We start from the raw sequence: 24,169 nt of genomic DNA on the forward strand, positions 1-24,169 counted from the left end.
CAAGTTGTTAACTTCACAGGCAACTACTCTGAAAAGACAGTTATCCACAGTGATCACTGTGGTGCAGATCTGCGAAAGACTACTCGTAAAAAAAAAACAAAAAACCCATTCTATATGGGCAAGAATGTGCTTTTGTACACATGTGTGGTTCCCAATCTGCCTGTGCTTCTTGGGACTCTGCTCTGTTCCTCCTTCTGACTGCTGAACACTGTGGCATCACCTTTCCAGCTGATGCACAGTGATAGGTCTTTCCTCTGTCTAATACCACTCCTATCTGGAATCACACATTTCCTGGATTAGAAAGCATTGTTTAGTACTTTGAAGCTGCAAACAATATCAGATTGCATATGAGAATACAAAAGTACGTAAGCAATACTGCTTAGAAATAATTATTCTCTTTTGCAACACCTATCCCCTAATTAGTGTTAAGTATCTGTGAAGCTAAACCCAGTAATATCAAAATAGTTCAAAAGGAAGCTTTCCCCAGGGAATAGAGCCATATGTAATATTCAAAATGGATAATTGAAAATTGGGTGTAGAATCTGGAGAAGGAAATGGCAACCCACTCCAGTGTTCTTGCCTGGAGAATCCCAGGGACGGAGGAGCCTGGTGGGCTGCCATCTATGGGGTCGCACAGAGTGGGACACGACTGACGTGACTTAGCAGCAGCAGCATGCTTAGAATATAGAAATGAAAGAAGATTTAGAGATAATTATGTCTCATGAACCACTGAGGCCCAAAGAGATAGGCCCAAGGTCACAAAGGTAATTAGTGGCAAAAGTGGTCCACGAACCAACAATGTCAGCGTCTTGGTTGAATGCTCCCTCTAAATCAATTATGTAGAAAAGCATTTTTAAAATGAACTCGGTCACTTTCTCAAATATGAGGCTACTGTAAAACAGATTTCTAAGTATATGCATATTGAGATCCTCACATGCAGACAGTTTTTAAATGCTGGGTATTCCTAAGTCTGACCTAAGTGAAGAGACCTGAGTTCAAGTTTCAATTTTTAATGAGGCCCTTAACAAGTGATTTTGCCATCCTGGGTATTAGTCTCCTGAACTATGAAATGAAGATGCCAGGTTCATTAGGTTACAACTGACCAAAAAGGGAAAAAAAAACAAACAACTAACTTAAGCAAAAAATTCAAACTGGTTTGTGTCCAGGAGTAGACATGTTTCAGGTGAGTCTTAATCCAGTGGTTGAATCCTGTTGCTAGGACCTAATGTTCTCCTTTCTGTCTGCTATGCTTCTCTATATTGCTCTGCTTTCAGGCTCCAGGTGTCACAAAACAGCTACCAGAAACTCTAGGCCTATATCCTCTACAAGTCCTCTGAGTCAGGCAAAATCAACAACTACGTTGGACAAAATGCCTTTAAGGTCACTGGCATTTGCTCTGATTCCTGGTTCTGTGAGATCCCACTAAAGTCTTACTTAGAATATCAGGAGGTAGGAACTGTCTGGAGGATCTAAGTACCTCTCTGTACCTCCCAAAGGAAGGAATCTGCTACATTTCCACTGCCATGGCCTTGGTGTGGCTAGTGCTTCATGGTGTGCCCCACACTTCAGCTTCTCCTAATTGTAGTTTCCTCTGTGTAGTTTATTGTCAAATGTCATTTTGCCTTTTAATACACTCTTCCCTCTGTCTGGGATGCCCTTCTTCCTTATCTATCTCAAAATGCTTACTCACTGAACCGAACTTCGTTTTTCCTCTGAAATCTTCCCTGATGACAATACTTCCCTCAAGTGAAACTGATCACTCAGTTGTACTTAGGCCTTCCTACCTACCTAGACTGGAATATATACCATATTATATAGTATTCACTCATGTATATGTCTTCTCTAACGGGGCTTCCTTGGTGGCTCAGGGGTAAAGAATCTGCCTGTGAATGCAGGAGATACAGATTCGATCCCTGGGTCGGGAAGATTCCGTGCAGAAGGAAATGGCACCCACTCCAGTATTCTTGCCTGGGAAGTCCCATGGACAGAGGAGCCTGGCAGGCTACAGTCCACGGGGTCACAAAAGAATCAGACACAACTGAACAACAAAGTCTTCAAGGAGTATTTCCACTGCCGTTTGGAGATGAGGGAGCATGCCTTATTTATCTGTATGTGCTCAGGGCCAAATACAGTTCCCAAAACAACAATCATTCAATAAATTTTGATGAATCAATAAAATCTTGTTCCTTTGAGCTAGAACATTACTGATTCTCATTCTGTCACCTACAATACAATTTAAAATAATGTATCTCCCTCCCACACTCCAACTCTCTATCAATAACAAATGATTTTACAGTCTTATATGTTCATAAAGTAGAGTTAATCCTGCTTTCTCATCATTTTTAGGACAAATGTTTATTTGGTTTTCACATAATGAATGAGATTCCATCACTAAATCTGAGGCATCTGGGCGCTAGAAAATGCACTCCCTAATACCATACAGTTATATAATGTGTCTCAGTGTTGCGTCCATTGTCCTAGGAGTTCTTTGATGCATATCCTGAAGAATACTTTTTAAATTATTTTATTTATTTACTTATTTTTCAGCTGTGCTGGGTCTTTGTTGTTGTGCAGGCTTTCTCTAGTTGCAGCAAGCGGGGGCTACTCTTGTTGCAGTGGGCGGGCATCTCATTGCAGTGGCATCTTTTGTTGCAGAACAAGGGCCCTAGAGTGCACAGGCTTCAGGAGTTGTGGCGCACATGCTCAGCAGCTATGGTGCACAGGTTAGTTGCTCTGCAGCATGTGGAATCCTCCTGCACCAGGGATCAAACCCACATCCCCTGCATTGGCAGGCAGATTCTCAACCGCTGGACCATGAAAGAAGTCCTGGAGAATACTTTTAATGAAGTTTGTCGAGTGTACAATTTGTGTTTCCTATCAATATTCCTCAGCTATTGTGTTTAATTTGAGAAAAAAAAAATGTCTCTGTGTTTTGGGAATCTGTTAACTGATAATATTCCTGCTCCTCCTCTGTAGCCAGAGGTTATTATGCCAGAGGACTCTAGGGTGCAAAACCTTGCTGTAGGGAGTTGCAGGACAGGAATCTGGGTGCAGGGTATTCACTCTATGTGCCACAACTATATTCCACTTCATTATTTTTATACAGGGAAAATTGAATTTTTTAAAACCTAGGAAAGGAAAGATAATGTTCAAAGAGAAGGCAAGCCACTCCTCTTGTCTTCAGTTACAGGAATAATGACATCTACAGCTACTAGCAAGGGAGACCAAGGCCTGGGTCCCTGGCATAATCTGCAGGACTCACTGTAGCCCAGGAAAAGCTCCGCCTAATTGCTCTGACAGTTGCACTGCCGACTTGGGTGTGGCTATTACTCCTTAGACCTCAATGATTAGGTTGACCATCAGTTTACTGCCAGCTTTGGAATTTAAGGAACTTGGTGGGAAATATTATCTAAGCTCAATGAGGTTTCATTTACTCAACTCACTGACCATGACTTGGAAAAACAAGCAAACAAACGAGTTCAGAAAGCATGTATGTTTACCAGAAGAGTTCACATGGTATTGCCATACTGATGTTATTGTCATTGCAAATCCACTTAGAGACCACCCACTACATCACTGAAAAAGAGTTACACCCTCATGCTCCTGCTGTACAAAGTCCACTTCTCATGTTTCTTGAATGATTCATGCTCTGTCTCAAATCCAGGCTTGGGATAGACTGTCCTGTCTGCCTGGAATACACTTCTCTCACTGACATTCTGCTTCCCCAGTTTCTTCTAATCAATCTTGTTTTCCTTCAGCTCACAAGTTCTCCAGGAATACTTCTCAAGATCTCTCAGACTCAATCATACCTCCTTACGTCTAGAACTTTTCCTTCCCTAGAGTTCAGCACTGCCTCCTTTGGTTGAGGCATGTGAAGTCCTCAACGGCCAGGATCCTTTCTGTTCACATCTTGTTCACAGATGTGAACAAGAAAATGGGGGTGTGGAGCAGTCTTATCAAATTTGGAGAGAAAGAAGAAAAAGTTCTTTTTATGTTTATACAAATGCAAAAAGGGGAATATCTGGGAAAGGAAGAGAAAATAAAAACCAAACTAACATTCCACTATATAGTAATTCCCTCTCATGTACCAGGCACTGGACTATGATGTTCATGGGGGCTCAAAGTCCAATAAGTCATGGTTCCTGCTCAGTGAATTATAGTTGTCTTGTTTGAATCAAAATACAAGAGGTTGATAAACCAAAAGAAAATTTGCTGGATTCCTGAAATAAGAAGAGGAAAACGAAAGAAAGAATTGGGAGGTAAGGGGGAAAATAGGCTTTGAATGTTTTCAGATTTCATTGATTCCTTTTACCTCTTCACCTGCAAGTCAACAAATACTCTGAATTCAGACTTGTGTTTTGTAACTGCATATGGAAATGTTAAGCCTGTTTCTTACACTTTATAAAGACATTTGGAGGCTCTTTGCTTTGTATGCTGCAGTATTATTTCAAAAAACAGCTCAATCAACAAACATTACAGAACCATTGCTATGGGGCCAGCACTGTGCTTACTGCTGTTGGCTGTATGCTTTAAAAGAGATGCTTTATCCTTATTTCATCTCGCAGCTCCCCACATCCTTCCAAGATGCATAGCTGTTTACATTTGTGCATTTATCCTTTTCATTTTCCCTTTAAATCAGCACTCTGTAATTGCAGTAACACATTTTAGTGCTGTGTTAGGTGAGGAAGCTGAGATAGTTGCCGATATGATTCAACCAAGTAAATGTTCTCCCAAGTTTCTTTTATTTGAAATTCCATCCTCATTCTGACCACACTACTTTGGCAGCACCACTAAGTACAAAAGATGACAATGATTAAGTCCCATCTCCTAAACAGAAGATACAGTACAGATTTTCTTCTTACAGTAAAAAAAAAATAATACTAGTCTCCATGTGAACGTTAGAGCCCATAAAATTATGCAAAGAAAGGTCACATATTAAATTTCCACAAACTTACAAAAAAGGAAGATGACCAAAAATGTGTTTATCCTTGGCAATTGGGGTTTTCTTCCAGAAGATGGCTCTGCAAAGGGCAATTGTAAAAAAACAAAAAAGTCATCTCTTCCCTATGCATTGATGGGTATACCCCATGGAGCCTGGAGAGATATGATTTAAAAAAAAATAAGAATGCTGCAGGAAACCTGGGTTTGATCCCTGGTTTGGGAAAATCCCGTGGAGAAGGGAATGACTACCCACTGCAGTATTCTTACCTGGAGAACTCCATGGACAGAGGAGCCTGGAGGGCTACAGTCAGTGGGGTTGTAAAGAGTTGGACACGACTAAAAGATTAACACTCACTCATCAGAGAAAGACGGCAGTGGGATTTATCAGCCTTCCAGGTAAGCATTTAAAGCCTAAAAAAACACATATCAGTGACAGTTCAAAGAACTTCTGCGTACAGGGTGTACTCCTAAGGCAATTTCTACATGAAGTCAATAAAATGGCCCTTTTGCCCAGTATAAAGGGATGGAGTACAAACAGACGCTGAGGAAAAAAGTATCTTCTCCTTCTATTCAATTCTCTGGAATGTCATAAACTGAGTAAAGGAAACATATAGCTTAGTTTTTTCTCCCAAGACTGACTCACATTTTACTAAAAATAATTTATACACCTCTTAATAGTTGACTAAGTGTGTTATACTGCACTGAACAGAAAAGTGATGATAGAACAAAGCTACTGAATTACTTCGGAATTAACATCCCCCTGCCTAAAAAAATAAAACCTATGCAATCACAAGAGCTTCTTTCCCCTTCCAAGAAAATTTAACATCTAAAAAGTCAAGTACAGTCTCAGTTAAATTTCAAAGGGAGATAGGGGATTTAATAAAGGAAGGACTTTTTCTTGGCTAGGATCATATCTGCATCTCTCCAAGAAAGTCTAAAAGACATTGAACATTGTAAAACTGCAGTTCTCAGAATCTAGTACTACTTTCCTGTGGATGCATTTCTATCAAATCATCAAGGAGTACCTGGAAAACTAGACTAGATTGGCATCCCTTGCTTAGTGTGTGTCAGTCAGCTCTGTTCTACATATGAGCCTGGAGCTGTAGGTACCCTTAAGACTGAAGCAAAGAACTTGGTGGGTGGCCTAGAAGAGAGTCTGGGCTTTGTAATAAAAAGACACAGAGATGGAGCTTCTGGCCATGAATAGCTGCTGAAGAAGATATTCAAAGGTCCAGGGAAAGATGCCAGTCCACATCAAGACTACATAAACACTACAGAGAATCAGCCCAGGTGCCAGGCTAACACTGTAAATAAAGTATCTTGGCTTTGTCCTTATTAGAAGGAAGTCCTTATTATCTTAAGGAATATGTTACAGTCACATGGAAAAGCATAGAGAGAAATACATCAAAGGTGTGGGGAACACTAAAACTCAGCAAACTTATTGTGATCATAGTTGTTAAAATGCTTTCCCACAAATGATTGTGTTGAATCTTCACAACTCCAGGGATATAGGTTTATTGTGAGGCTGGAATGAGATGTTAAATGACAACTACCCTGCATGCGGCCACTCAGTGCATCTTGAGACCACCCCAGGGAAAAGAGGCGGGGTCCTCCATCTGGCACACAGAAGCGGGTCCATGTTCAGATGCTTGATGACCCCAGTCCCCACACAGTGAGTTCACCCACACATGACTGGGCCAGACCCCACCTCAGAACCCAAGACATCTTTGTTATGACTAATTCCACCTTTGGAATGTCTGTGGTCAATTAATTCCAATTAAGGCTTCCATCCCTATAATTCTCATATGCCAAAAGGAAGTCAATTTCCCTCCCCTGTTCTTAACCCCTTCATGCTCTGTACCTCTTCTCTCTGGCTTCTCTCCTCAAACCACTAAACCCTCTGGAATCTTCATCCTTTATGTAAAAGAAAAAGAACCAATAAACACAACATCTCCCCACATTAAGCTGTGCATTTCACCTACCACAGAACTAAGGATAGGCGTGACAATTTATTAACCCATTAATGCCACTTTAGAACCACCACAGCTCCATCCTGGTATCTTTGACATCTGACAATACTACTGTGTAACTTACTGTTTCTATCATCTACTGACCTCCTGGTCACATGCTTTAAGACAGAACACTCCTCCCCTCAAACCCAACTTCTGCCATTGCTCCAGAAAACTTCAGTGTCTTTGGGAGCAATCCACCTGCTGCTGCTAAGTCGCTTCAGTCGTGTCCGACTCTGTGCGACCCCATAGACGGCAGTTCACCAGGCTCCTCCATCCCTGGGATTCTCCAGGCAAGAACACTGGAGTGGGTTGCCATTTCGTACCTTCAATCTGCTGTTCCTTGGCCTCAAATACATAATAACAATTCTCACCTCCACTCCAATTAGACTTCCCCACACTGCCAGCATACACCCTGAGACTTGTCATCAACCAGAATGGCTCCATACCATTAACTACAACCCACTGTAATTCTCTAACCCAGCCATTTTTCCCCCAAAGCTCTCAGGACCCTCACTTGAACATATCTGCTCTTCAAATTCATTGAGTCCTCCAGCTCCTGGGTCTTCATTTCCTAAGCATCCATGAGCATTCCCCTAAGAGGACTCGAAGTTGTTGGCTATCTGAACTACTCACCACCAACACTTTCAGATCGATGTCTCTTCCTATACTGCATTTACCTGGCAAATTCCCAACACAGGATCAATGCCATCTTGGTAGCTAGAAGGTTGAACACTTCTAAGTCAAATGTTAAGCCATTCAGATTATTGTCATAACAAACATATGGTCTCTGATCTTAAAACTTTAATACATCTCAATCTTTTCACTTGATTAACATTCCTCCCTACTCTCCTATACATCTCTATCGAGGCTGTAATCTTTTTTTTCACCCCCCCCCAAAAAAAAAAAATATGTCCAGAGACAGAAGAGAAAAAGGAGGGGATATGGTGACACAAAAGCTAACTTTTGAGGGAAGAATCCTCTACTCTCTATAGAGTATTTATTTATTTCTTAAAGAAATTCTTAGGGCTCACCCTGAGCTCTCTTCTCTGCTCATTTTGAGAAATATCTCTCATCTACTTCTACAGTTTCAATTATCTTCTTTATGCAAAGGACTTTGAAACCTCTATTATCAGTCCAGGTTACACGCCTATGTATCATTAAAACTTAAACTCAACATTTCAACATATATATCTAGAGAATATCTCAAATCCTTATGTTGAAATTGATCTCTCTCTGTCTCTGTCACACACACACACACACACACACAAATACAAATTGCTTCTCTTATCTCCTCCTCAATAAAATGCATCACCACCCACCCATTTGTCAAGATAGAAACCTGGTAGACATCCTTGCCTCTTCCTTCTGCCTCACCCAAATCATCAACAACTGCTACTAATATTATCTCCTGGCTTTTTCTCAAATTCAGCCACTTTTCCCTGTTCAAATAATGAACAACAGCCCTGTTCAAACAAGGAAACTAAAGTTGAGAGAGGTTAAGACATTGTACGATGCCACACAACTAGTAAGTGACCAAGCCTACTTATCTGCCTCCAAAGACATTGATAGAAATTGGAGAATTTTGGAGGGGGTTCTCAGAGCCAAAGAAGCACAAATCAGACTATTCCAACTGCAGAATGGCCCAAAACCAAGGGAAAAAAGGAACTGGGGTTAACCAGTCTTCCAAGGAAACATTTAAAGCCTCAAACAAAATCAATCAAAGAACTTCTGTGTGCAGGGGTTTCTTCTGAGGTAGTTTCTACACGAAGCTAAAAAATGTCCCTTGTGCCCAGAATGAAGACATAGGGGTACAAACAGATGCTGGATAGATGGAGAATACATCATAGAATGTGGCCGTTGATGGGCACATGTCATGAGTGAGTGCCCATGACATGGCATGTTGTGGATTAGATACAGAACTATATTTTGAGGCTGTTTGTTACCATAGCATAACCTGGTTTATCCTGAGTCAAACTCGTTCTGTCTTCATTCAGGCTTATGTGGTACTCTCACTGTCAAGTACAGAAAGAAATAAAGATTGAAATGGCTGCAAGGAGCGCTCTTCCTCTGAAAAACTTTTCTAATAATTCACTTCATCCTCTCATTAGGTTCATGTTTCTCCCTGGTTTCTCTCTTTATAGTTTTGATGTCAGCGAAGTTGTCCCTTAGAGAGACTGAGAAGAGATGAACGTTAGAGGAAAAAAAGAAATGAATGGCAATTTTTCAGCATCCACAAAGTGAAATTACCTTGGAAATTACGTAAAAATAGACCATGAGGCCTATGGGAAAGTGATGTAAAAAGGTCTATTTTATTATATTATATGATCTTTCTAGAGCTAATCTTTATATCTTACTGAGTGTGGCATACAAAATATTCTTTGCACGAGATGAATCAGTGGTTCAGAATTTTAAATTATTTTTGGTTAAAAACATAGGCTTTGGAGTCTGGCAGAAATAAGTCTGTATCCAGTTTCTCTGCCACTTTCCAGCTGTGTAACCTTGGACAGGTCTAAGATGAGGACAGTAATAGTATCCATCCCAGTGTCACCGTGAGGGCTAGACCATCAATGAATCTACAGTGCTTTCTGCAGTGCCCACAGGTCTTAATAGGTGCTAATTATTAATAGTATTATTAATACTATTGTTGTCATCATTATTGTTATTTTTACTATGAAACAAATTTTAAAAAAGGACATATAGTTCTGTATCTAATCCACAACAGCTAGGTCCGAAGGGTAAGAAAATGTGAAGGCCCTTAAAGAAGTTGGGAAAAATTAATTCCAATGCAGGTGCAAACTTAAGAATACATGGGTCTTCTGGCTAACTTAGGAGCTAATTTCTAGAAAGGAATCAAGAGACAATCTCTATCAAAGTAATATTTTAATTTAATGTTTATTTTTATCAAGATAATTCATGTATATTTCAAGTCAAATCTTACATAAAACATGACAAAAAACAACAGTCATTTGTTTGGTGTGGGGTAGAAATGGACTCAAAATACTTGTTAGTATATGGTGAGAGTGAGATAAAAGGCTGTCTCTAGAATAAGTCTTCGTTTGGGGGTGGGGGGGAGCTAAGCAACTAGGTGATGGCAGGCCCATTAACTGAGATGGGAAAGACTAGCAGACAAGCAGGATTTCCACAGAGCGGGGCAGGCAAAGGACCAAGAGACCTGATATTGAGCCTCAAAAGTGCAGATGCTGAACAGACAATCTGATATACAGCCTAGAGGTCAGGGCATGGATCTTGGGGAAAGTTAATGAATTGCAGGTTACTGGCATGTAGATGTTAAATGATAGCAAGCTAGAGCTTCCCTGATGGCTCAGATGGTAAAGCGTCTGCCTGCAATATGGGAGACCCGGGTTCAATCCCAGGGTTGGGAAGATCTCCTGGAGAAGGAAATAGCAACCCACTCCAATATTTCTGCCTGGAGAATCCCAGGGACAGAGGAGCCTGGTAAGCTACAGTCCATGGGGTCGCAAAGAGTTGGACACGACTAAGCAACTTCACTTCACTTCACTTCAAGCTAGGCGAAGACCCGGGTTTGATCCCTGGGTTGGGAAAATCCCCTTTTCCCACCTGGAGAAGGGAATGAATACCCACTCCCGTATGATTGCCTGGAGAATTCCATAGACAAAGGAGCCTGGCTGGCTACAGCCCATGGGGTTGCAAAGAGTCAGACATGACTGAGTGACTAACACTTTCAGTATCACTAACCTAGGAGAAGAAAGCTACAAGAAACTGATGCTGAAACCTTTCAACATGTAGAGCTCAGGCCGAGGAACGACAGCCAGGAAGGGTAACTGAGACGCAATGGCTGGTAAGATTGTCAAAGAGTCAGGGGGCACTGTGACTCTGGAGCAAACAATGGTTCAAGGAGGAGGGTTTAAAATACCCGATCAAAAAATGGGCCAAAGAACTAAACAGACACTTCTCCAAAGAAGACATACATATGGCTAACAAACACATGCAAAGATGCTCAACATCACTCATTATCAGAGAAATGTAAATCAAAACCACAGTGAGGTACCATCTCACACTGATCAGAACGACTGCTATCCAAAAGTCTACAAACAAATGCTGGAGAGGGTGTGAAGAAAAGGGAACCCTCTTATACTGTTGGTGGGAATGCAAACTACCACTATGGAGAACAGTGTGAAGACTCCTTAAAAAACTGGAAATAGAACTGCTATATGACCCAGCAATCACATTGCTGGGCATACACACCGAGGAAACCAGAATTGAAAGAGACACGTGTACCCCAATGTTCATCACAGCACTGTTTACAATAGCCAGGACATGGAAGCAACCTAGATGTCCATCTGCAGACGAATGGATAAGAAAGCTGTGGTACATATACACAATGGATTATTACTCAGCTATTAGAATCAGTTCTAATGAGGTGGATGAAACTGGAGCCTATAATACAGAGTGAAATAGGTCAGAAAGAAAAACACTAATACAGTATACTAAAGCATATATATGGAATTTAGAAAGATGGTAACGACAACCCTAAATACAAGACAGCGGATAAAACACAGATATAAAGAACAGACTTTTGGACTCTGGGAGAAGGCGAGGGTGGGATGATTTGAGAGAATAGCATTGAAACATTTGTATTACCATATGTGAAATAGATGACCAGTCTAAGTTCAATGCATGAAACAGAGCACTCAAAGCTGGTGCATTGGGACAACCCAAAGAGATGGGATGGGGAGGAAGGTGGGAGAGAAGTTTGGGATGGAGCGGACACAGGTACACCCGTGGCTGATTCATGTCAATGTGTGGCAAAACCACCACAATATTGTAAAGTAATTAGCCTACAATTAAAATAAATTAATTAATTTTTTTAAAAAGGAGGAGGGCATGGACAGCTGTGTGCACGAAGCTCAGAAATCACACTATAATCCTAGCCACCCTTTATTTCCCTGCTTCTGCCCTTAATGGACCACTGTGCTTTTTCTATTATTATTCTCTTGCATTAGAATGGCTCTTCATCTGCCAAAATTCTACCTGTCTTTTGTGACCCAGCAAGAATGCCATCACCTTGGTAATGCATTTCCTATCTCCACTAATAAAAAATGCTCTCTTGCTCCACAATATTCCATAGCCTGTTGTATATTATAATTTGTTCTGCTTTGTGCTATATGTGTAGATGTTCTCTCTTTATCCTTCTTGTCTTCCAATTAGACTGTAGTCCCCCAACCCCTATTATTTCAGCAGAGTGCTGTGCATGTGCGAGGTACTCAATAAAGATTTTCATTGAGTCAAATCCAGAAACATAGAACTCAAACCTGAAAAAGTATCTCCAAAGGACAATCTGCTTCAACACTGTAGATTTGTTTGCCAGCATATGTATCTTCTGCACCTAACCCAGAAATTATTTATACATTTCCCTGACCCTCTATAGAAAAATAGTGGGAAGAATCATTTCCAAAAAACAAACTTTTTAAATGACACCTTAAAAAAAAAATGTGACCAAAAAAGTGTAGTGTAGGCAAAGTTCCTGTCACATGCATATCTCCTGTCACATAGCTCCTGTTGGCTGCGTATCTCCTGAGCTAACGGCTATTTTAGAAACTATTTAGACTAAGCTTTCCTCCAGATCTCAGGTATGAAAATAACAAGTTGCAAAAGTCTCATGAATGAAAAAAAAAAATTGTGATCCCTGAATTTCACACTAAAAAGCTAAAAAGATTGTTTTAATCCAAGTGCTGGGTTGCTGCTAAGTCACTTCAGTCGTATCCGACTCTGTACGACCCCATAGACGGAAGCCCACCAGGCTCCCCCGTCCCTGGGACTCTCCAGGCAAGAACACTGGAGTGGGTTGCCATCTCCTTCTCCAGTGTGTGAAAGTGAAAAGTGAAAGTGAAGTCGCTCAGCCGCGTCTGACCCATAGCGACCCCACAGACTGCAGCCTACCAGGCTCCTCCATCCATGGGATTTTCTAGGCAAGAGTACTGGAGTGGCTTGCCATTGCCTTCTCCGAAGTGCTGGGTTAGCAGGCAGCAATTCTGTAATCTTCTTGCTTCAAACAACATCATGTGCTTGTCCCCTTATTCTAAGGAGGAGGAGTGTGGTAGAAAGAGGGCATCTGGAAGGTACTTCTGGCTAAGAGCTGGAGGAAGAGAAGAGAGAAAAACAGATTATCCATGGTAAACACAGTCACAGTCAAAACTCGATATACCAAACAGAATTTCTACAGGCCTAACAGGGGAGAATTATTTGCCAAGCTGCCATGTGCCACCTGCTGTAAAAACAACTGAGACTAAATGGCAAAAATGTTAATTTTTATGATTTCCTTTATCATCTCTTCTGTTTTGTACCATGTTGCAAAACAGTTGTCTTTTGAAACTAATCACTCTTTCATGGCCAATGGTGATTTATAAATTAGATCCTCAGATCTCCCCTAAAAAATTTAGGTCTTTAAAGATATTCAAAGATAAACAAATAGCCTGGTGATTAATAACAGTATATATTCTTTTTAGTTGCATATGCCAGATCTACCACATATTTGTGATCATGCAAACTGGATTTTTTTGGTTAATATTTCTACTTCCTGTACCTTCAAACCCACATATTCAGAGGGAGAAAACTTTTTTTTTTTGAGAGTACAAGGTGATGATTTGCAGACGCTCAGCAGTAGACTACATAAGAGTAAATAATCAACCTAGGGACTACCCTGGTGGTCCAGTGATTAAGAATCCACCTTTCAATGCAGGGGATGCTGGTTCAATCCTTGGTCAGAGAACTATGATTCCACATGCCACTGGGCAACTAAGCCTGCACACCACAGCTAGAGAGCTGGTACCACAACTAAGACCCAATGTAGCCAAATATATGTTGATTTTTAAAAAGAGTATGAGAATAATCAACCTAGCTGCCCTTTGCTGCAACACTAAATAGTCCAGTAACCGCTTTTTCTTAATGGTGGCACCAGTTCAACCACACTCTGGACGGTATTGGTTTCCTAAAGTACAATGTGGAACCCTCAGAATAAAAGGACAGCATGAAGAAAAGTGACAGTGGGGACGCTGTGGTCTCTAGATTCAGTTGCTCATACAAGAACCTGGGAGGGGGAACCCCCAAAAGATTAGTCACTTCGTTTTGTGTTACAGAACTCAATTCAGGTTAACAACGCATTTGCCAACAAAGGAGATGGGAGAACGACAGTATTCACTTGCTCTGGTCTGAATAAACAAATGTGGAATTTGTGGGCTGACTAATGTCCTGGGATAAACCAGGCAGTCAGCCAAATCCTAGGAGTTTTGATGCAAAGACAGCAAACCCACACTTTTCTTCTTCATGGAAAGTGCTCCATGGGAGTATTAATGTCCACAAGGGCAGCCTGGGTCTTCAGCTTGCCTTAAAAATTCACCAGTATTCATCCACAGGGAATTCTCAGTGCTTCCAAAATTGAAAACCTAGATCAAGTAATAGGAGCAGAATCCCTTCTCAGAAAGTGTCAAATATGCCGTTTAGCTCCTTTTAGAAATGTGTTATCACGGTCCCTTTTTAAATACATTGCTCTGAAAATATACAATTAGGCTACTAAAGTGTGACTCCGGTTCTATCTTTCCCTTCATTCATTCAGAGTGCCTTCACTCATTCATTGTATACTCCCAGCATACAGAAGCAATTTAAGTTTCTACGGATGAAACAGTCTCTGAGTCAGACCCAGTCCAGCTCTTGGGAGTCCTTGGGCACTCTTTGACAATTTCCAGGGCACTGGAAGAGTATTACATTCTTATAATTTTACTTTTTTGTTTAGCAGAAAGTATTAAAATTTGTAATTTTTTAGTGAGAGAAGCAATAAGCTCTTAAATTAAGGTCACAGCATAAGTTTATGGGGACGCCAGAAAAAAAGAGTAAGGGGTTTCCCTCTATTTACCCACCTGGGTCCCTCACCATGCTATGAGGACTAGATTTTATTACCAATGACAGCTACTGAAATATCAAGGACTAAGTTTCACAGGTTGCTAACTAACTCAAGTAAAACTTCCCAGCAGCAGCTCATGCAATCTCCTTTAAACCTATAAGGCTGGTTTATCTACCCAGATCAGACTATACATGGTATATGCAGGCTAAAAGCAAAGTCGCTGGAATGATTCAGTGTGAATATAACATACACTAGAGGCAGAAAGTTCACCGTGGTAAGTGATACAAAGGGAGTGTTTTAAGAGCCTCCAAAATACCTCCAGCCTTCCTTGTGATGTGGGGTCTTCTTAAGTAGTATTTACCCACATTGGGGCCTTCCTATTTCCCACATGAATGTGTAATCTCCATGACTTATTATTAATCCTCCAGAGTCCCAGGAGGAACCTGCCTGCCAAACTGCAAATTTATACAGATGATTCCTTTTAAGAGGCATTATATGTAACTGCCTTAAGAAGGAAATTCAGGTAGATTAGCTGAGATTCAAGCCAGCTTATTCACACACACACACACGCACACACACACACACAAAGCTGTCAAGGAGTCTGGGGTTTATGAAGTCATCGAATCAATACCAAGTTTAACATGTTTTCGTTAGTCTCATGAACATAACTCTTTTGGGAAAAAAGTATTACAAAGTCAAAGTGTGGAAGGGGAGCATTATTTCTTCTTAATTACTACAAAGAGGGGAAAGAAAGTGGAAAGAGAAAGCTATAGAAAAATTCAGGAAAAGAACTATTTCAGGTATAAAAAACAAGGAAGGAAAACCTGAGCCTGGGATTGGATGATAAGCAGATGGCAGAAGCCACCACAGAAACTGTTTGACCAGCAGCTCAGTCCTCGCCTTGAAGGAACAAGACGAAGTACACAGCCCACAAACCAGAGGAAGCCTGCACAGGAAGTGGAGAGGAAGATAGAGGCTTATGGACTTGGGGACAGGATGAAGCCAGTCCATGTGAGGTTCATGAAAACCAAGTAGGCAATACAAGCAGCAAAGTGTTTCCTTGTGTCATTCACTCAGGACCACAACCCGATTTCAAAACACCATGGGACCACAGATGGGAAAACTGGGTAAAATGGGGCCATTTAAAAAATTTTCTCTCTCTGCTGTTTGCTTGTCAGAGATGACCAGAATTACTTTGACAACCCCATGTGTAAAGCACACTTCTCTGGTGGCTCAGAAGGTAAAGGGTCCACCAGCAATGTGGGAGAGCTGGGTTAGATCCCTGGGTTGGGAAGATCCCCTGGAGGAGGAAATGACAACCCACTCCAGTACTCTTGCCTGGAGAATTCTGTGGACCGAGGAGCTTGGCAGGCTGCAGTCCATGGGGTTGCAAAGAGTCAGACACGACTGAGTGACTGACTCACTTTTTCATTTGTGTAAAGCACACACTGGTTCCCACTGTGGTGAACAATTTGACAGACAGTGTCGTATTTCTTAGCAAAATTAGACAAGCAGTTGGACTTGACAAGTAGCATAAAATAACATAAAGAGCTTCCCTAAACACTGCCAGAGAATTAGGTGCCAAAAGCCTGAGGTGGTTATTAGAAGATGGTAACCGCCTCTGATTGTCTGCCTACAGTCTCTTCATCACCAGGAAACGGCTACGGCAGAACCTAGCCAAAGCAATCACAGCTCCCTTAGGAAGCATTCACCATTCACCACTAGCTCTTGCTAACATCCCCGCTGTTTGCAAAGTGGCTAGACGGGGATGTGACAGCAATTCCTGTCGTCAGTTAAGAAGGAACTGCCCAACGGAATTGTAACTTTTAACTGGATTTCAGCCATGCTGTTTCCTTTGGTTACCTATCAGCTGAAACTTCTCTGGCAGCCAAGCTCCAGTGCATTTCGTTTCCATGGTCATTGGAGCAGTACAAAGGAAGGGAAACTGGAAAGGGGTCAGGACACCCCAGCTCTATCCCTAATCAGCTGCAAGGCCTGTGTCCTGGCCAAGTTGCTTCTTTTTCCCTTTAATCATAAAATAGAATAATATAAAACCTACTTCACAGGGTTACTGCCATTGGAGAGAACAGATAAGCAAAATGTTGCAGAAAGTATATTCATATATTATATTAAACCTAAGTATATGTGGGTATATGCTGCTGCTGCTAAGTCACTTCAGTCGTGTCCGACTCTGTGTGACCCCATAGACGGAAGTCCACCAGGCTCTCCCGTCCCTGGGATTCTCCAGGCAAGAACACTGGAGTGGGTTGCCATTTCCTTCTCCAATGTGTGAAAGTGAAAAGTGAAAGTGAAGTCGCTCAGTCATGTCCGACCCTTAGCGACCCCACGGACTGCAGCCTACTAGGCTCCTCCATCCATGGGATTTTCCAGGCAAGAGTACTGGAGTGGCTTGCCATTGCCTTCTCCGATGTGGGTATATACATGTTTTTAAATGTTTCCCATAGCATAAAAGTAAGGTATAGATGCGGCAAGTCCCTGGATAAGTAAAGTGACATGGACAATTTGGATATTTAAGAAAAAAAATGCCTCTCTTGATCCTAAGGAGAAAGATAATTGCCCAAATTGTTCAGACCATTTTTCTTCTCCAAGTCCCAGTCATGGGATCTATACAAAGACTAACTTTCAAGATTTCTGGCAAACAAAATATTTTGAGGAAAATATAATAACAGCGACTGATTACTAAATGCTTACTATATGCTGGACAATCTATGAAGCTCTTTATAAACATGACTTCACTTCCTCTTCATTATGATCCCATGAAATATGTATCATTTAATAATATTATACATTATGCCTAAGTTTAGGAAGAAATTCATTGTTAAAACTAATATTTAAATTCAGGTCTGTCTCACTTCAGGGCCCTTGGTCTTAGTCAGAGCCATTTCAGTTCTGTGAAGGAAATTCTGTTTCTCTTTTGCCCCAGCCTTTTGCAGTTGCTATTAAAAGTTGGCCCATGCTTTGGCTGGTTGGAGCGCCCTTTGTAATAGAGCTGAAGGTTCCTGGAGGCCCACATGGAGGTCCATAGAGAGGGGGTGGTGTGAGGGAGTGTTCTAAAAGGAAAAGGCAAAGAAGCTTCATGAGAAAGAACCTGTGCGGTTCACACTCATATCTGAAAGGCTACATTTCTTGGGTAAATGCCACACAGGTTTGCATTTAGACAGAACAGGAAAGAGTCCCAGAAACACACACACATAATGAACCTGCACCAAAGGAGGCAAGACTATACAGTGGGGGAAAGACAGCCTCTTTAATAAGTGGTGTTTGAAAAACTGGACAGTTATATGCAAAAGAATGCAACTGGACTACTTTTTCACAGCATATACAAAAATGAATTCAAAATGGATGAGACAATTATAAGAATTGACCATAAAACTCCAAGGAGAAAACATAGGCAGTATACTCTTTGACACTGGACTTAGCAATATTTTTTTGGATCTGTCCCTTTAGAAAAGGGGAAACAAAAGCCAAAATAAATAACTAGTATTACATCAAACTAAAAAATCTGTTGCTCAGCAAAGGAAAGCATCAACAAAATGAAAAAGCCACCTACTGAGTGGGAGAAGATATTTGCAAACAATTATGTCCAATATGGGGTTAACATCATATATATATATATATATAATTCATACAACTCAATAGCAAAAGAATAACCTGATAAAACATGGGCAAGGTATCTAAATAAACATTTTTCCAAAGAAGACATACAGATGGCCGACAGACACATGAAAATATGCTCAACATCATGAACATCAGGGAAACGCAAATCAAAACCACTGTGAGATAACATCTCACATCTGTCAGAACAGCTGTTATCAAAAAGACAAAAGATAACAAGTGTTGATGAGGATGTGGAGAAAAGGGAAACCTTCAACACTGTAGGTGGGATTGTTAATTGGTACAGCCTCTATGGAAAACAGTATGGAGGTTCTTCAAAAAATTAAAAATAGAACTACCACATGACCCAGCACTTTCACTCCTGGGTATTTACCTAAACAAAAACACTAATTCAAAAAGATATATGCACCCCTGTGTTCATTACAGCATTATCCACCAATGTGAAAGTGCAAGTTTCTCAATCATGTCCAACTCTTCGTAACCCCATGGACTGTACAGTCCATGGTATTCTCCAGGCCAGAGTACTGGAGTGGGTAGCCGTTCCCTTCTCCAGGGGATCTTTGCAACCCAGGGATTGAACCCAGGTCTCCCGCATTGCAGTAGATTCTTTTCCTTCTGAGCCACCAGGGAAGTCCAAGAATACTGGAGTGGGTAGCCTGTCCCTTCTCCAGCAGATCCTCCAAACCCAGGAATCAAACCAGGCTCTCCTGCATTGCAGGCAGATTCTTTACCATCTGAACTTCCACAGCATTATTCACTAATAGATGAATGGATAAAGAAGATGTGGATCTATATGTATATATATATATGGTTACAAACATATACACAGAGAGAAATATTACTCAGCTATGTAAAAGAAATCTTGCCATTTGCAACAATGAGGATGGATCTATAAGGTATTATGTTAAAGAGAAATGTTAGAGAAAGTCAAGTTCCCCATGAACTCAATTATATGTGAAATCTAACAAACCAAATGAAATGAAAACAGACACATAGATTCAGAGAACAAATGGGTAGCAGTCAGAGGGGAAGGAATAGAGGCTGGGCAAAATAAGCGTAGGTGAAGAGAATTAAGAAGTACAAATTTCTACTTATGAATAAGTCACAGGGATGCAATACACAGCATGGGGAATACTGTCAATAGCACTATGACAACCTTCAATGGGTACAGATGGTTACTGGAATTGCCATGCTGATCAGTTCATAATCATTTAAAATGCAGCGTCACTATGTTATACACCTGGAACTAGCATTATATTGTACATCATCTGTATTTCAATACATAAACAAGTATTTTTTAAAAGAACAGGAAGGAACTTTTTCTATAATCTCTGGTCGTTCTCATTTAGACCAGAACTCTTCCTCGGATGTGGCAATGAGCTGTTCAGGAATTTTATTCAACTAACATTAATTCAGTTTGGATGTCTAATAGGTTTTTGTGTCCCATCTCTCACCAGTTACCTCAGATAGTTTCTTTGGAGTAAAATACATTCGAAATATGTATCCCAATTTTATCCTCAAAAGTAGTACTGACTCAGGAAAGGTTTCTATCTTTCACAATAATGCTTGAACCGTGGAAGAACCATATAACATATTAGCCTAATTATTAGATTTTATTTTAAAACTCCAATGGAGAAAGGTTGACCAACAGAATTTCAGAATTGAGAGTAATAATAGCTGTACAGCTGATACTGAGTTCTTATAGAATGGAAAGCATAGTGCCATACCTCTCATACAGATTATTTCATTTAAACCTTACAATATCCCTATGAGGTAAACACTGTTAGAATTTTCATCTTCAAACAAGACTAGATTTGTCATTAATATTTCTTATGATCCAAATGGCCACCAAAATGACAAAGGGTAAAGTTGGGACAAGAGTAACAGAACATTTTAGCATATTCCCCTGCAACCTCCCCACTTCTCCAGTGTTCTCTCAAATACCTTATTCAGTCAACCAAGGTGGTTCAAAATCATTTGTCCTACTGCTTCCCTGACATGGATTGGTTACTAGAAATATCCCCGAAAATTATCCAGAGGGAAAAAAAACCAGTAAAACCATAAAGAGGCAATGAGACCTGGCGTGCTGTGATTCATGGGGTCGCAGAGAGTCGGACACAACTGAGCAACTGAACTGAACTGAACTGAACTGTTTAAAGGACCTGAGAATGAACTATCACTTCAAGAAAACAGTATATGCAAATTATGAAACTGTGAAAGTTAAATATCCAATGGAGAACTGCCAGACTAGCCCCGTGAACAGACTCTTCCATGTAATTCAACGGAAGTGATTCCACTGGACTTACGCAATAGAAAAGGAGAAAAAGACATATGTTGAGAAATGTAGGATCAGGAGAGTTAGGCCAATATAATGAGGAGCTTTGGTTGCTATGCACCCTTTGGCCAGCTCCCTCCCTCCAAGAGAAGGTCACAGCTGAGAGATGTCTTAGAGAGGCACATGACTGCCTGGGGCAATGGAGTTAGTACAGAGAGACATTTATAGGATGACAGTGACAAGTGGTGGTTGAACAAATCCAGCTCTAAAATATACCCGATGACTTACATCATCTTTGGAGTTTCCAATTTAATATTTTCTTATCCAGAGTCTATAACCACAGAAAAGCTGGATCTCAAAATCTCCTTAAAGGGAAAATATTTAGGAAGGCATTACATAGTAGGGCTTTGTTTCTACTTTTGTTGTTGTTGCTGTTGATGTTATTAGTTATGTTTTACAATATATCTTCTTTAATGGAGACACAGTGGATAAGTTCTTCAACTCACCAGTTCTTGGAAGCATGAATTTGCAACAGTGGTGAGAGGGTATCTCTTCAGTGCTCAGGTCAGGGGTAAAATAAGTGCTTTTTCTCACCGATCCACCAGCATCCAAAGTTTCCCTCCAAAACCTGTGAAGATGAGACACTTATATCAATACATCAACACATGCAAAGAATCAGGGTCTCCCTGTATACAGAATTGTAGCAACAATATACACAGACAAAACGCGGGCTTGTGAAACACTGCTACAGAAAAATAAGAGAAAGAAAACAAAAGGGAGGAGAGGGAGAGGAGAAGAGAAGGGAAGGGAAGAGCTCTTAACAAATACAAGAGATGAAAAGACTTCATTTGTTTTATGTCTTTTAGGATCATTCAGTCGTGTCCGACTCTGTGTGACCCCATAGACGGAAGCCCACCAGGCTCCCCCGTCCCTGGGATTCTCCAGGCAAGAACACTGGAGTAGGTTGCCATTTCCGTCTCCAAGAGTTTATCTGTATTATATGCATTACATCTTTACTGTAACTCTGGAGGTAATTTGGATCACCCTCAAGTTTCAGGAAAAGAAATCAGTGCTCAAAGAAGTAAAGTAGGTTATGCTACTATAAAGCATCAACCCCAGGATTCGATCCTAGGTGTCCATGATTTTAAAAATATTCATTCTCTTTTATCTCATTACCTTTTTTCCCAAGAGAATGCTCCTTTGAGGTACACTTTCAATTCTGTAAATGCAGATAGCATATATATGCTGGCAAAAAGACAGAAGTCTTTTCATTGATTCAGAATGAGGCTATTCTTCCTCTCATCAAAAGAGAGATTGATTGTAGGCAAAAGAAGAGGCAAGTGTTCACAAACCTTGTGACTTGGCCTAAACACAGGAGATATTTCCTAATCCCCACTTCCTAAGCCCCTTTATCACCTGGACAGTGTGCAGAGTAGAGAAATACATTGAATATAGTATACTTCCACTCAGTAACTAAAATACAAGTGTTCCATCTTCCAATTTCAGTTAGTTTAAACCTATGAACAGCATGAAAAGGCACAAAGATAGGACACTGAAAGATGAACTCCCCAGGTCAGTAGGTTCCCAATATGCTCCAGATCAGTGGAGAAGTAACTCCAGAAAGAATAAAGAGACAGAGTCAAAGGAAAAACAACCCCCAGTTGTGGATGTGACTGGTGATGGAAGTAAAGTCCGATGCTGTAATATGGAACTAGGAATGTTAGGTCCATGAATCAAGGCAAACTGGAAGCAGTCAAACAGGAGATGGCAAGAGTGAGCATCAACATTTTAGGAATCAGTGAACTAAAATGGACTGGAATGGGTGAATTTAACTCAGATGACCATTATACCTACTACTGTGGGCAAGACTCCCTTAGAAGAATGGGAGTAGCCATCATACTCAACAGAAGAGTCCAAAATGTAATACTTGGATGCAATCTCAAAAATGACAGAATGATCTCTGTTGGTTTCCAAGGCAAACCATTCTATATCACAGTAATCCAAGTCTATGCCCTGACCAGTAATGCTGAAGAAGCTGAAGTTGAACGGTTCTATGAAGACCTACAAGACCTTCCAGAACTAACACACAAAAAAAGATGTCCTTTTCATTATAGGGGACTGGAATGCAAAAGTAGGAAGTCAAGAAATACCTAGAGTAACAGGCAAATCTGGCCTTGGGGTACAGAATGAAGCACGGCAAAGGCCAATAGAGTTTTGCCAAGAGAACGCACTGGTCATAGCAAACACCATTTTCCAACAACACAATAGAAGACTCTACACATGGACATCACCAGATGGTCAATACCGAAATCAGATTGATTATATTCTTTGCAGCCGAAGACGGAGAAGTTCTATACAATCAGCAAAAACAAGACCGGGAGCTGAACACCTTATTGCAAAATTCAGATTGAAATTGAAGAAAGTAGGGAAAACCACTAGACCATTCAAGTATGACCAAAATCAAATCCCTTACGATTATACAGTACAAATAACAGATAGACTCAAGGGATTAGATCTGATAGAGTGCCTGAAGAACTATGGACAGAGGTTTGTGACATTGTATAGGAGGCAGTGATCAAGACCATCCCCAAGAAAAAGAAATGCAAAAAGGCAAAATGGTTGTAAATAGCTGTGAAAAGAAGAGAAGCAAAAGACAACGGAGAAAAGGAAAGATATAAGCATCTGAATGCAGAGTTCCAAAGAATAGCAAGGAGAGATAAGAAAGCCTTCCTTAGCGATCAATGCAAAGAAATAGAGGAAAAGAATAGAATGGGAAAGACTAGAGATCTCTTCAAGAAAATTAGAAATACCAAGGGAATATTTCATGCAAAGATGGGCGAAGAAACATTTCATGCAAAGAAATGGTATGGATCTAACAGAAGCAGAAGATATTAAGAAGAGGTGGCAAGAATACATAGAAGAATATACAAAAAAGATCTTCATGACCCAGATAATCATGATGGTGTGATCACTCACCTAGAGCCAGACATCCTGGAATGTGAAGTCAAGTGGGCCTTAGGAAGCATCACTATGAACAAAGCTAGTGGAGGTGATGGAATTCCAGTTAAGCTATTTCAAATCCTAAAAGATGATGCTGTGAAAGCGCTGCACTCAATATGTCAGCAAATTTGGAAAACTCATCAGTGGCCATAGGACTGGAAAAGGTCAGTTTTCATTTCAATCCCAAAGAAAGGCAATGTCAAAGAATGTTCAAACTACCACGCAATTGCACTCATCTCACACACTAGCAAAGTCATACTCAAAATTCTCCAAGCCAGGCTTCAGCAGTATTTGAACTGTGAAATTTCAGATGTTCAAGTTGGATTTAGAAAAGGCAGAGGAACCAGAGATGAAATCACCAACATCCATTGGATCATCAAAAAAGCTAGTTCCAGAAAAGAGTTGCAGAAAAACATCTACTTCTGC

At 40.7% G+C, this 24,169-nt stretch overlaps 1 protein-coding gene across 2 annotated transcripts in view; it reads right to left on the reverse strand.

Moving 5' to 3' along the window:
• The window catches only part of LOC129557100 (uncharacterized), an 86,305-nt gene that overhangs the window by 13,621 nt on the left and 48,515 nt on the right, over nt 1–24,169 (reverse strand). Inside the window, exons 3-4 of one of the 2 annotated variants that reach the window (XM_088837874.1) lie at nt 21,250–21,371; nt 9,821–13,071 (exon numbers count right to left, since the gene is read on the reverse strand). In XM_088837874.1, coding sequence (XP_088694000.1) covers nt 13,010–13,071; nt 21,250–21,371 — 184 coding nt within the window. In that variant the 3' untranslated portion in view covers nt 9,821–13,009. Of the gene's footprint in view, nt 1–9,820; nt 13,072–21,249; nt 21,372–24,169 lie in introns of those variants that run through there. The other variant, XM_055427669.2, reaches the window with a different exon arrangement.

This window comes from Moschus berezovskii, chromosome 7 (assembly GCF_049115385.1).
Source record: "Moschus berezovskii isolate FMDL1 chromosome 7, NW_MosBer_1.0, whole genome shotgun sequence".
Taxonomy (NCBI): Eukaryota; Metazoa; Chordata; class Mammalia; order Artiodactyla; family Moschidae; genus Moschus; species Moschus berezovskii.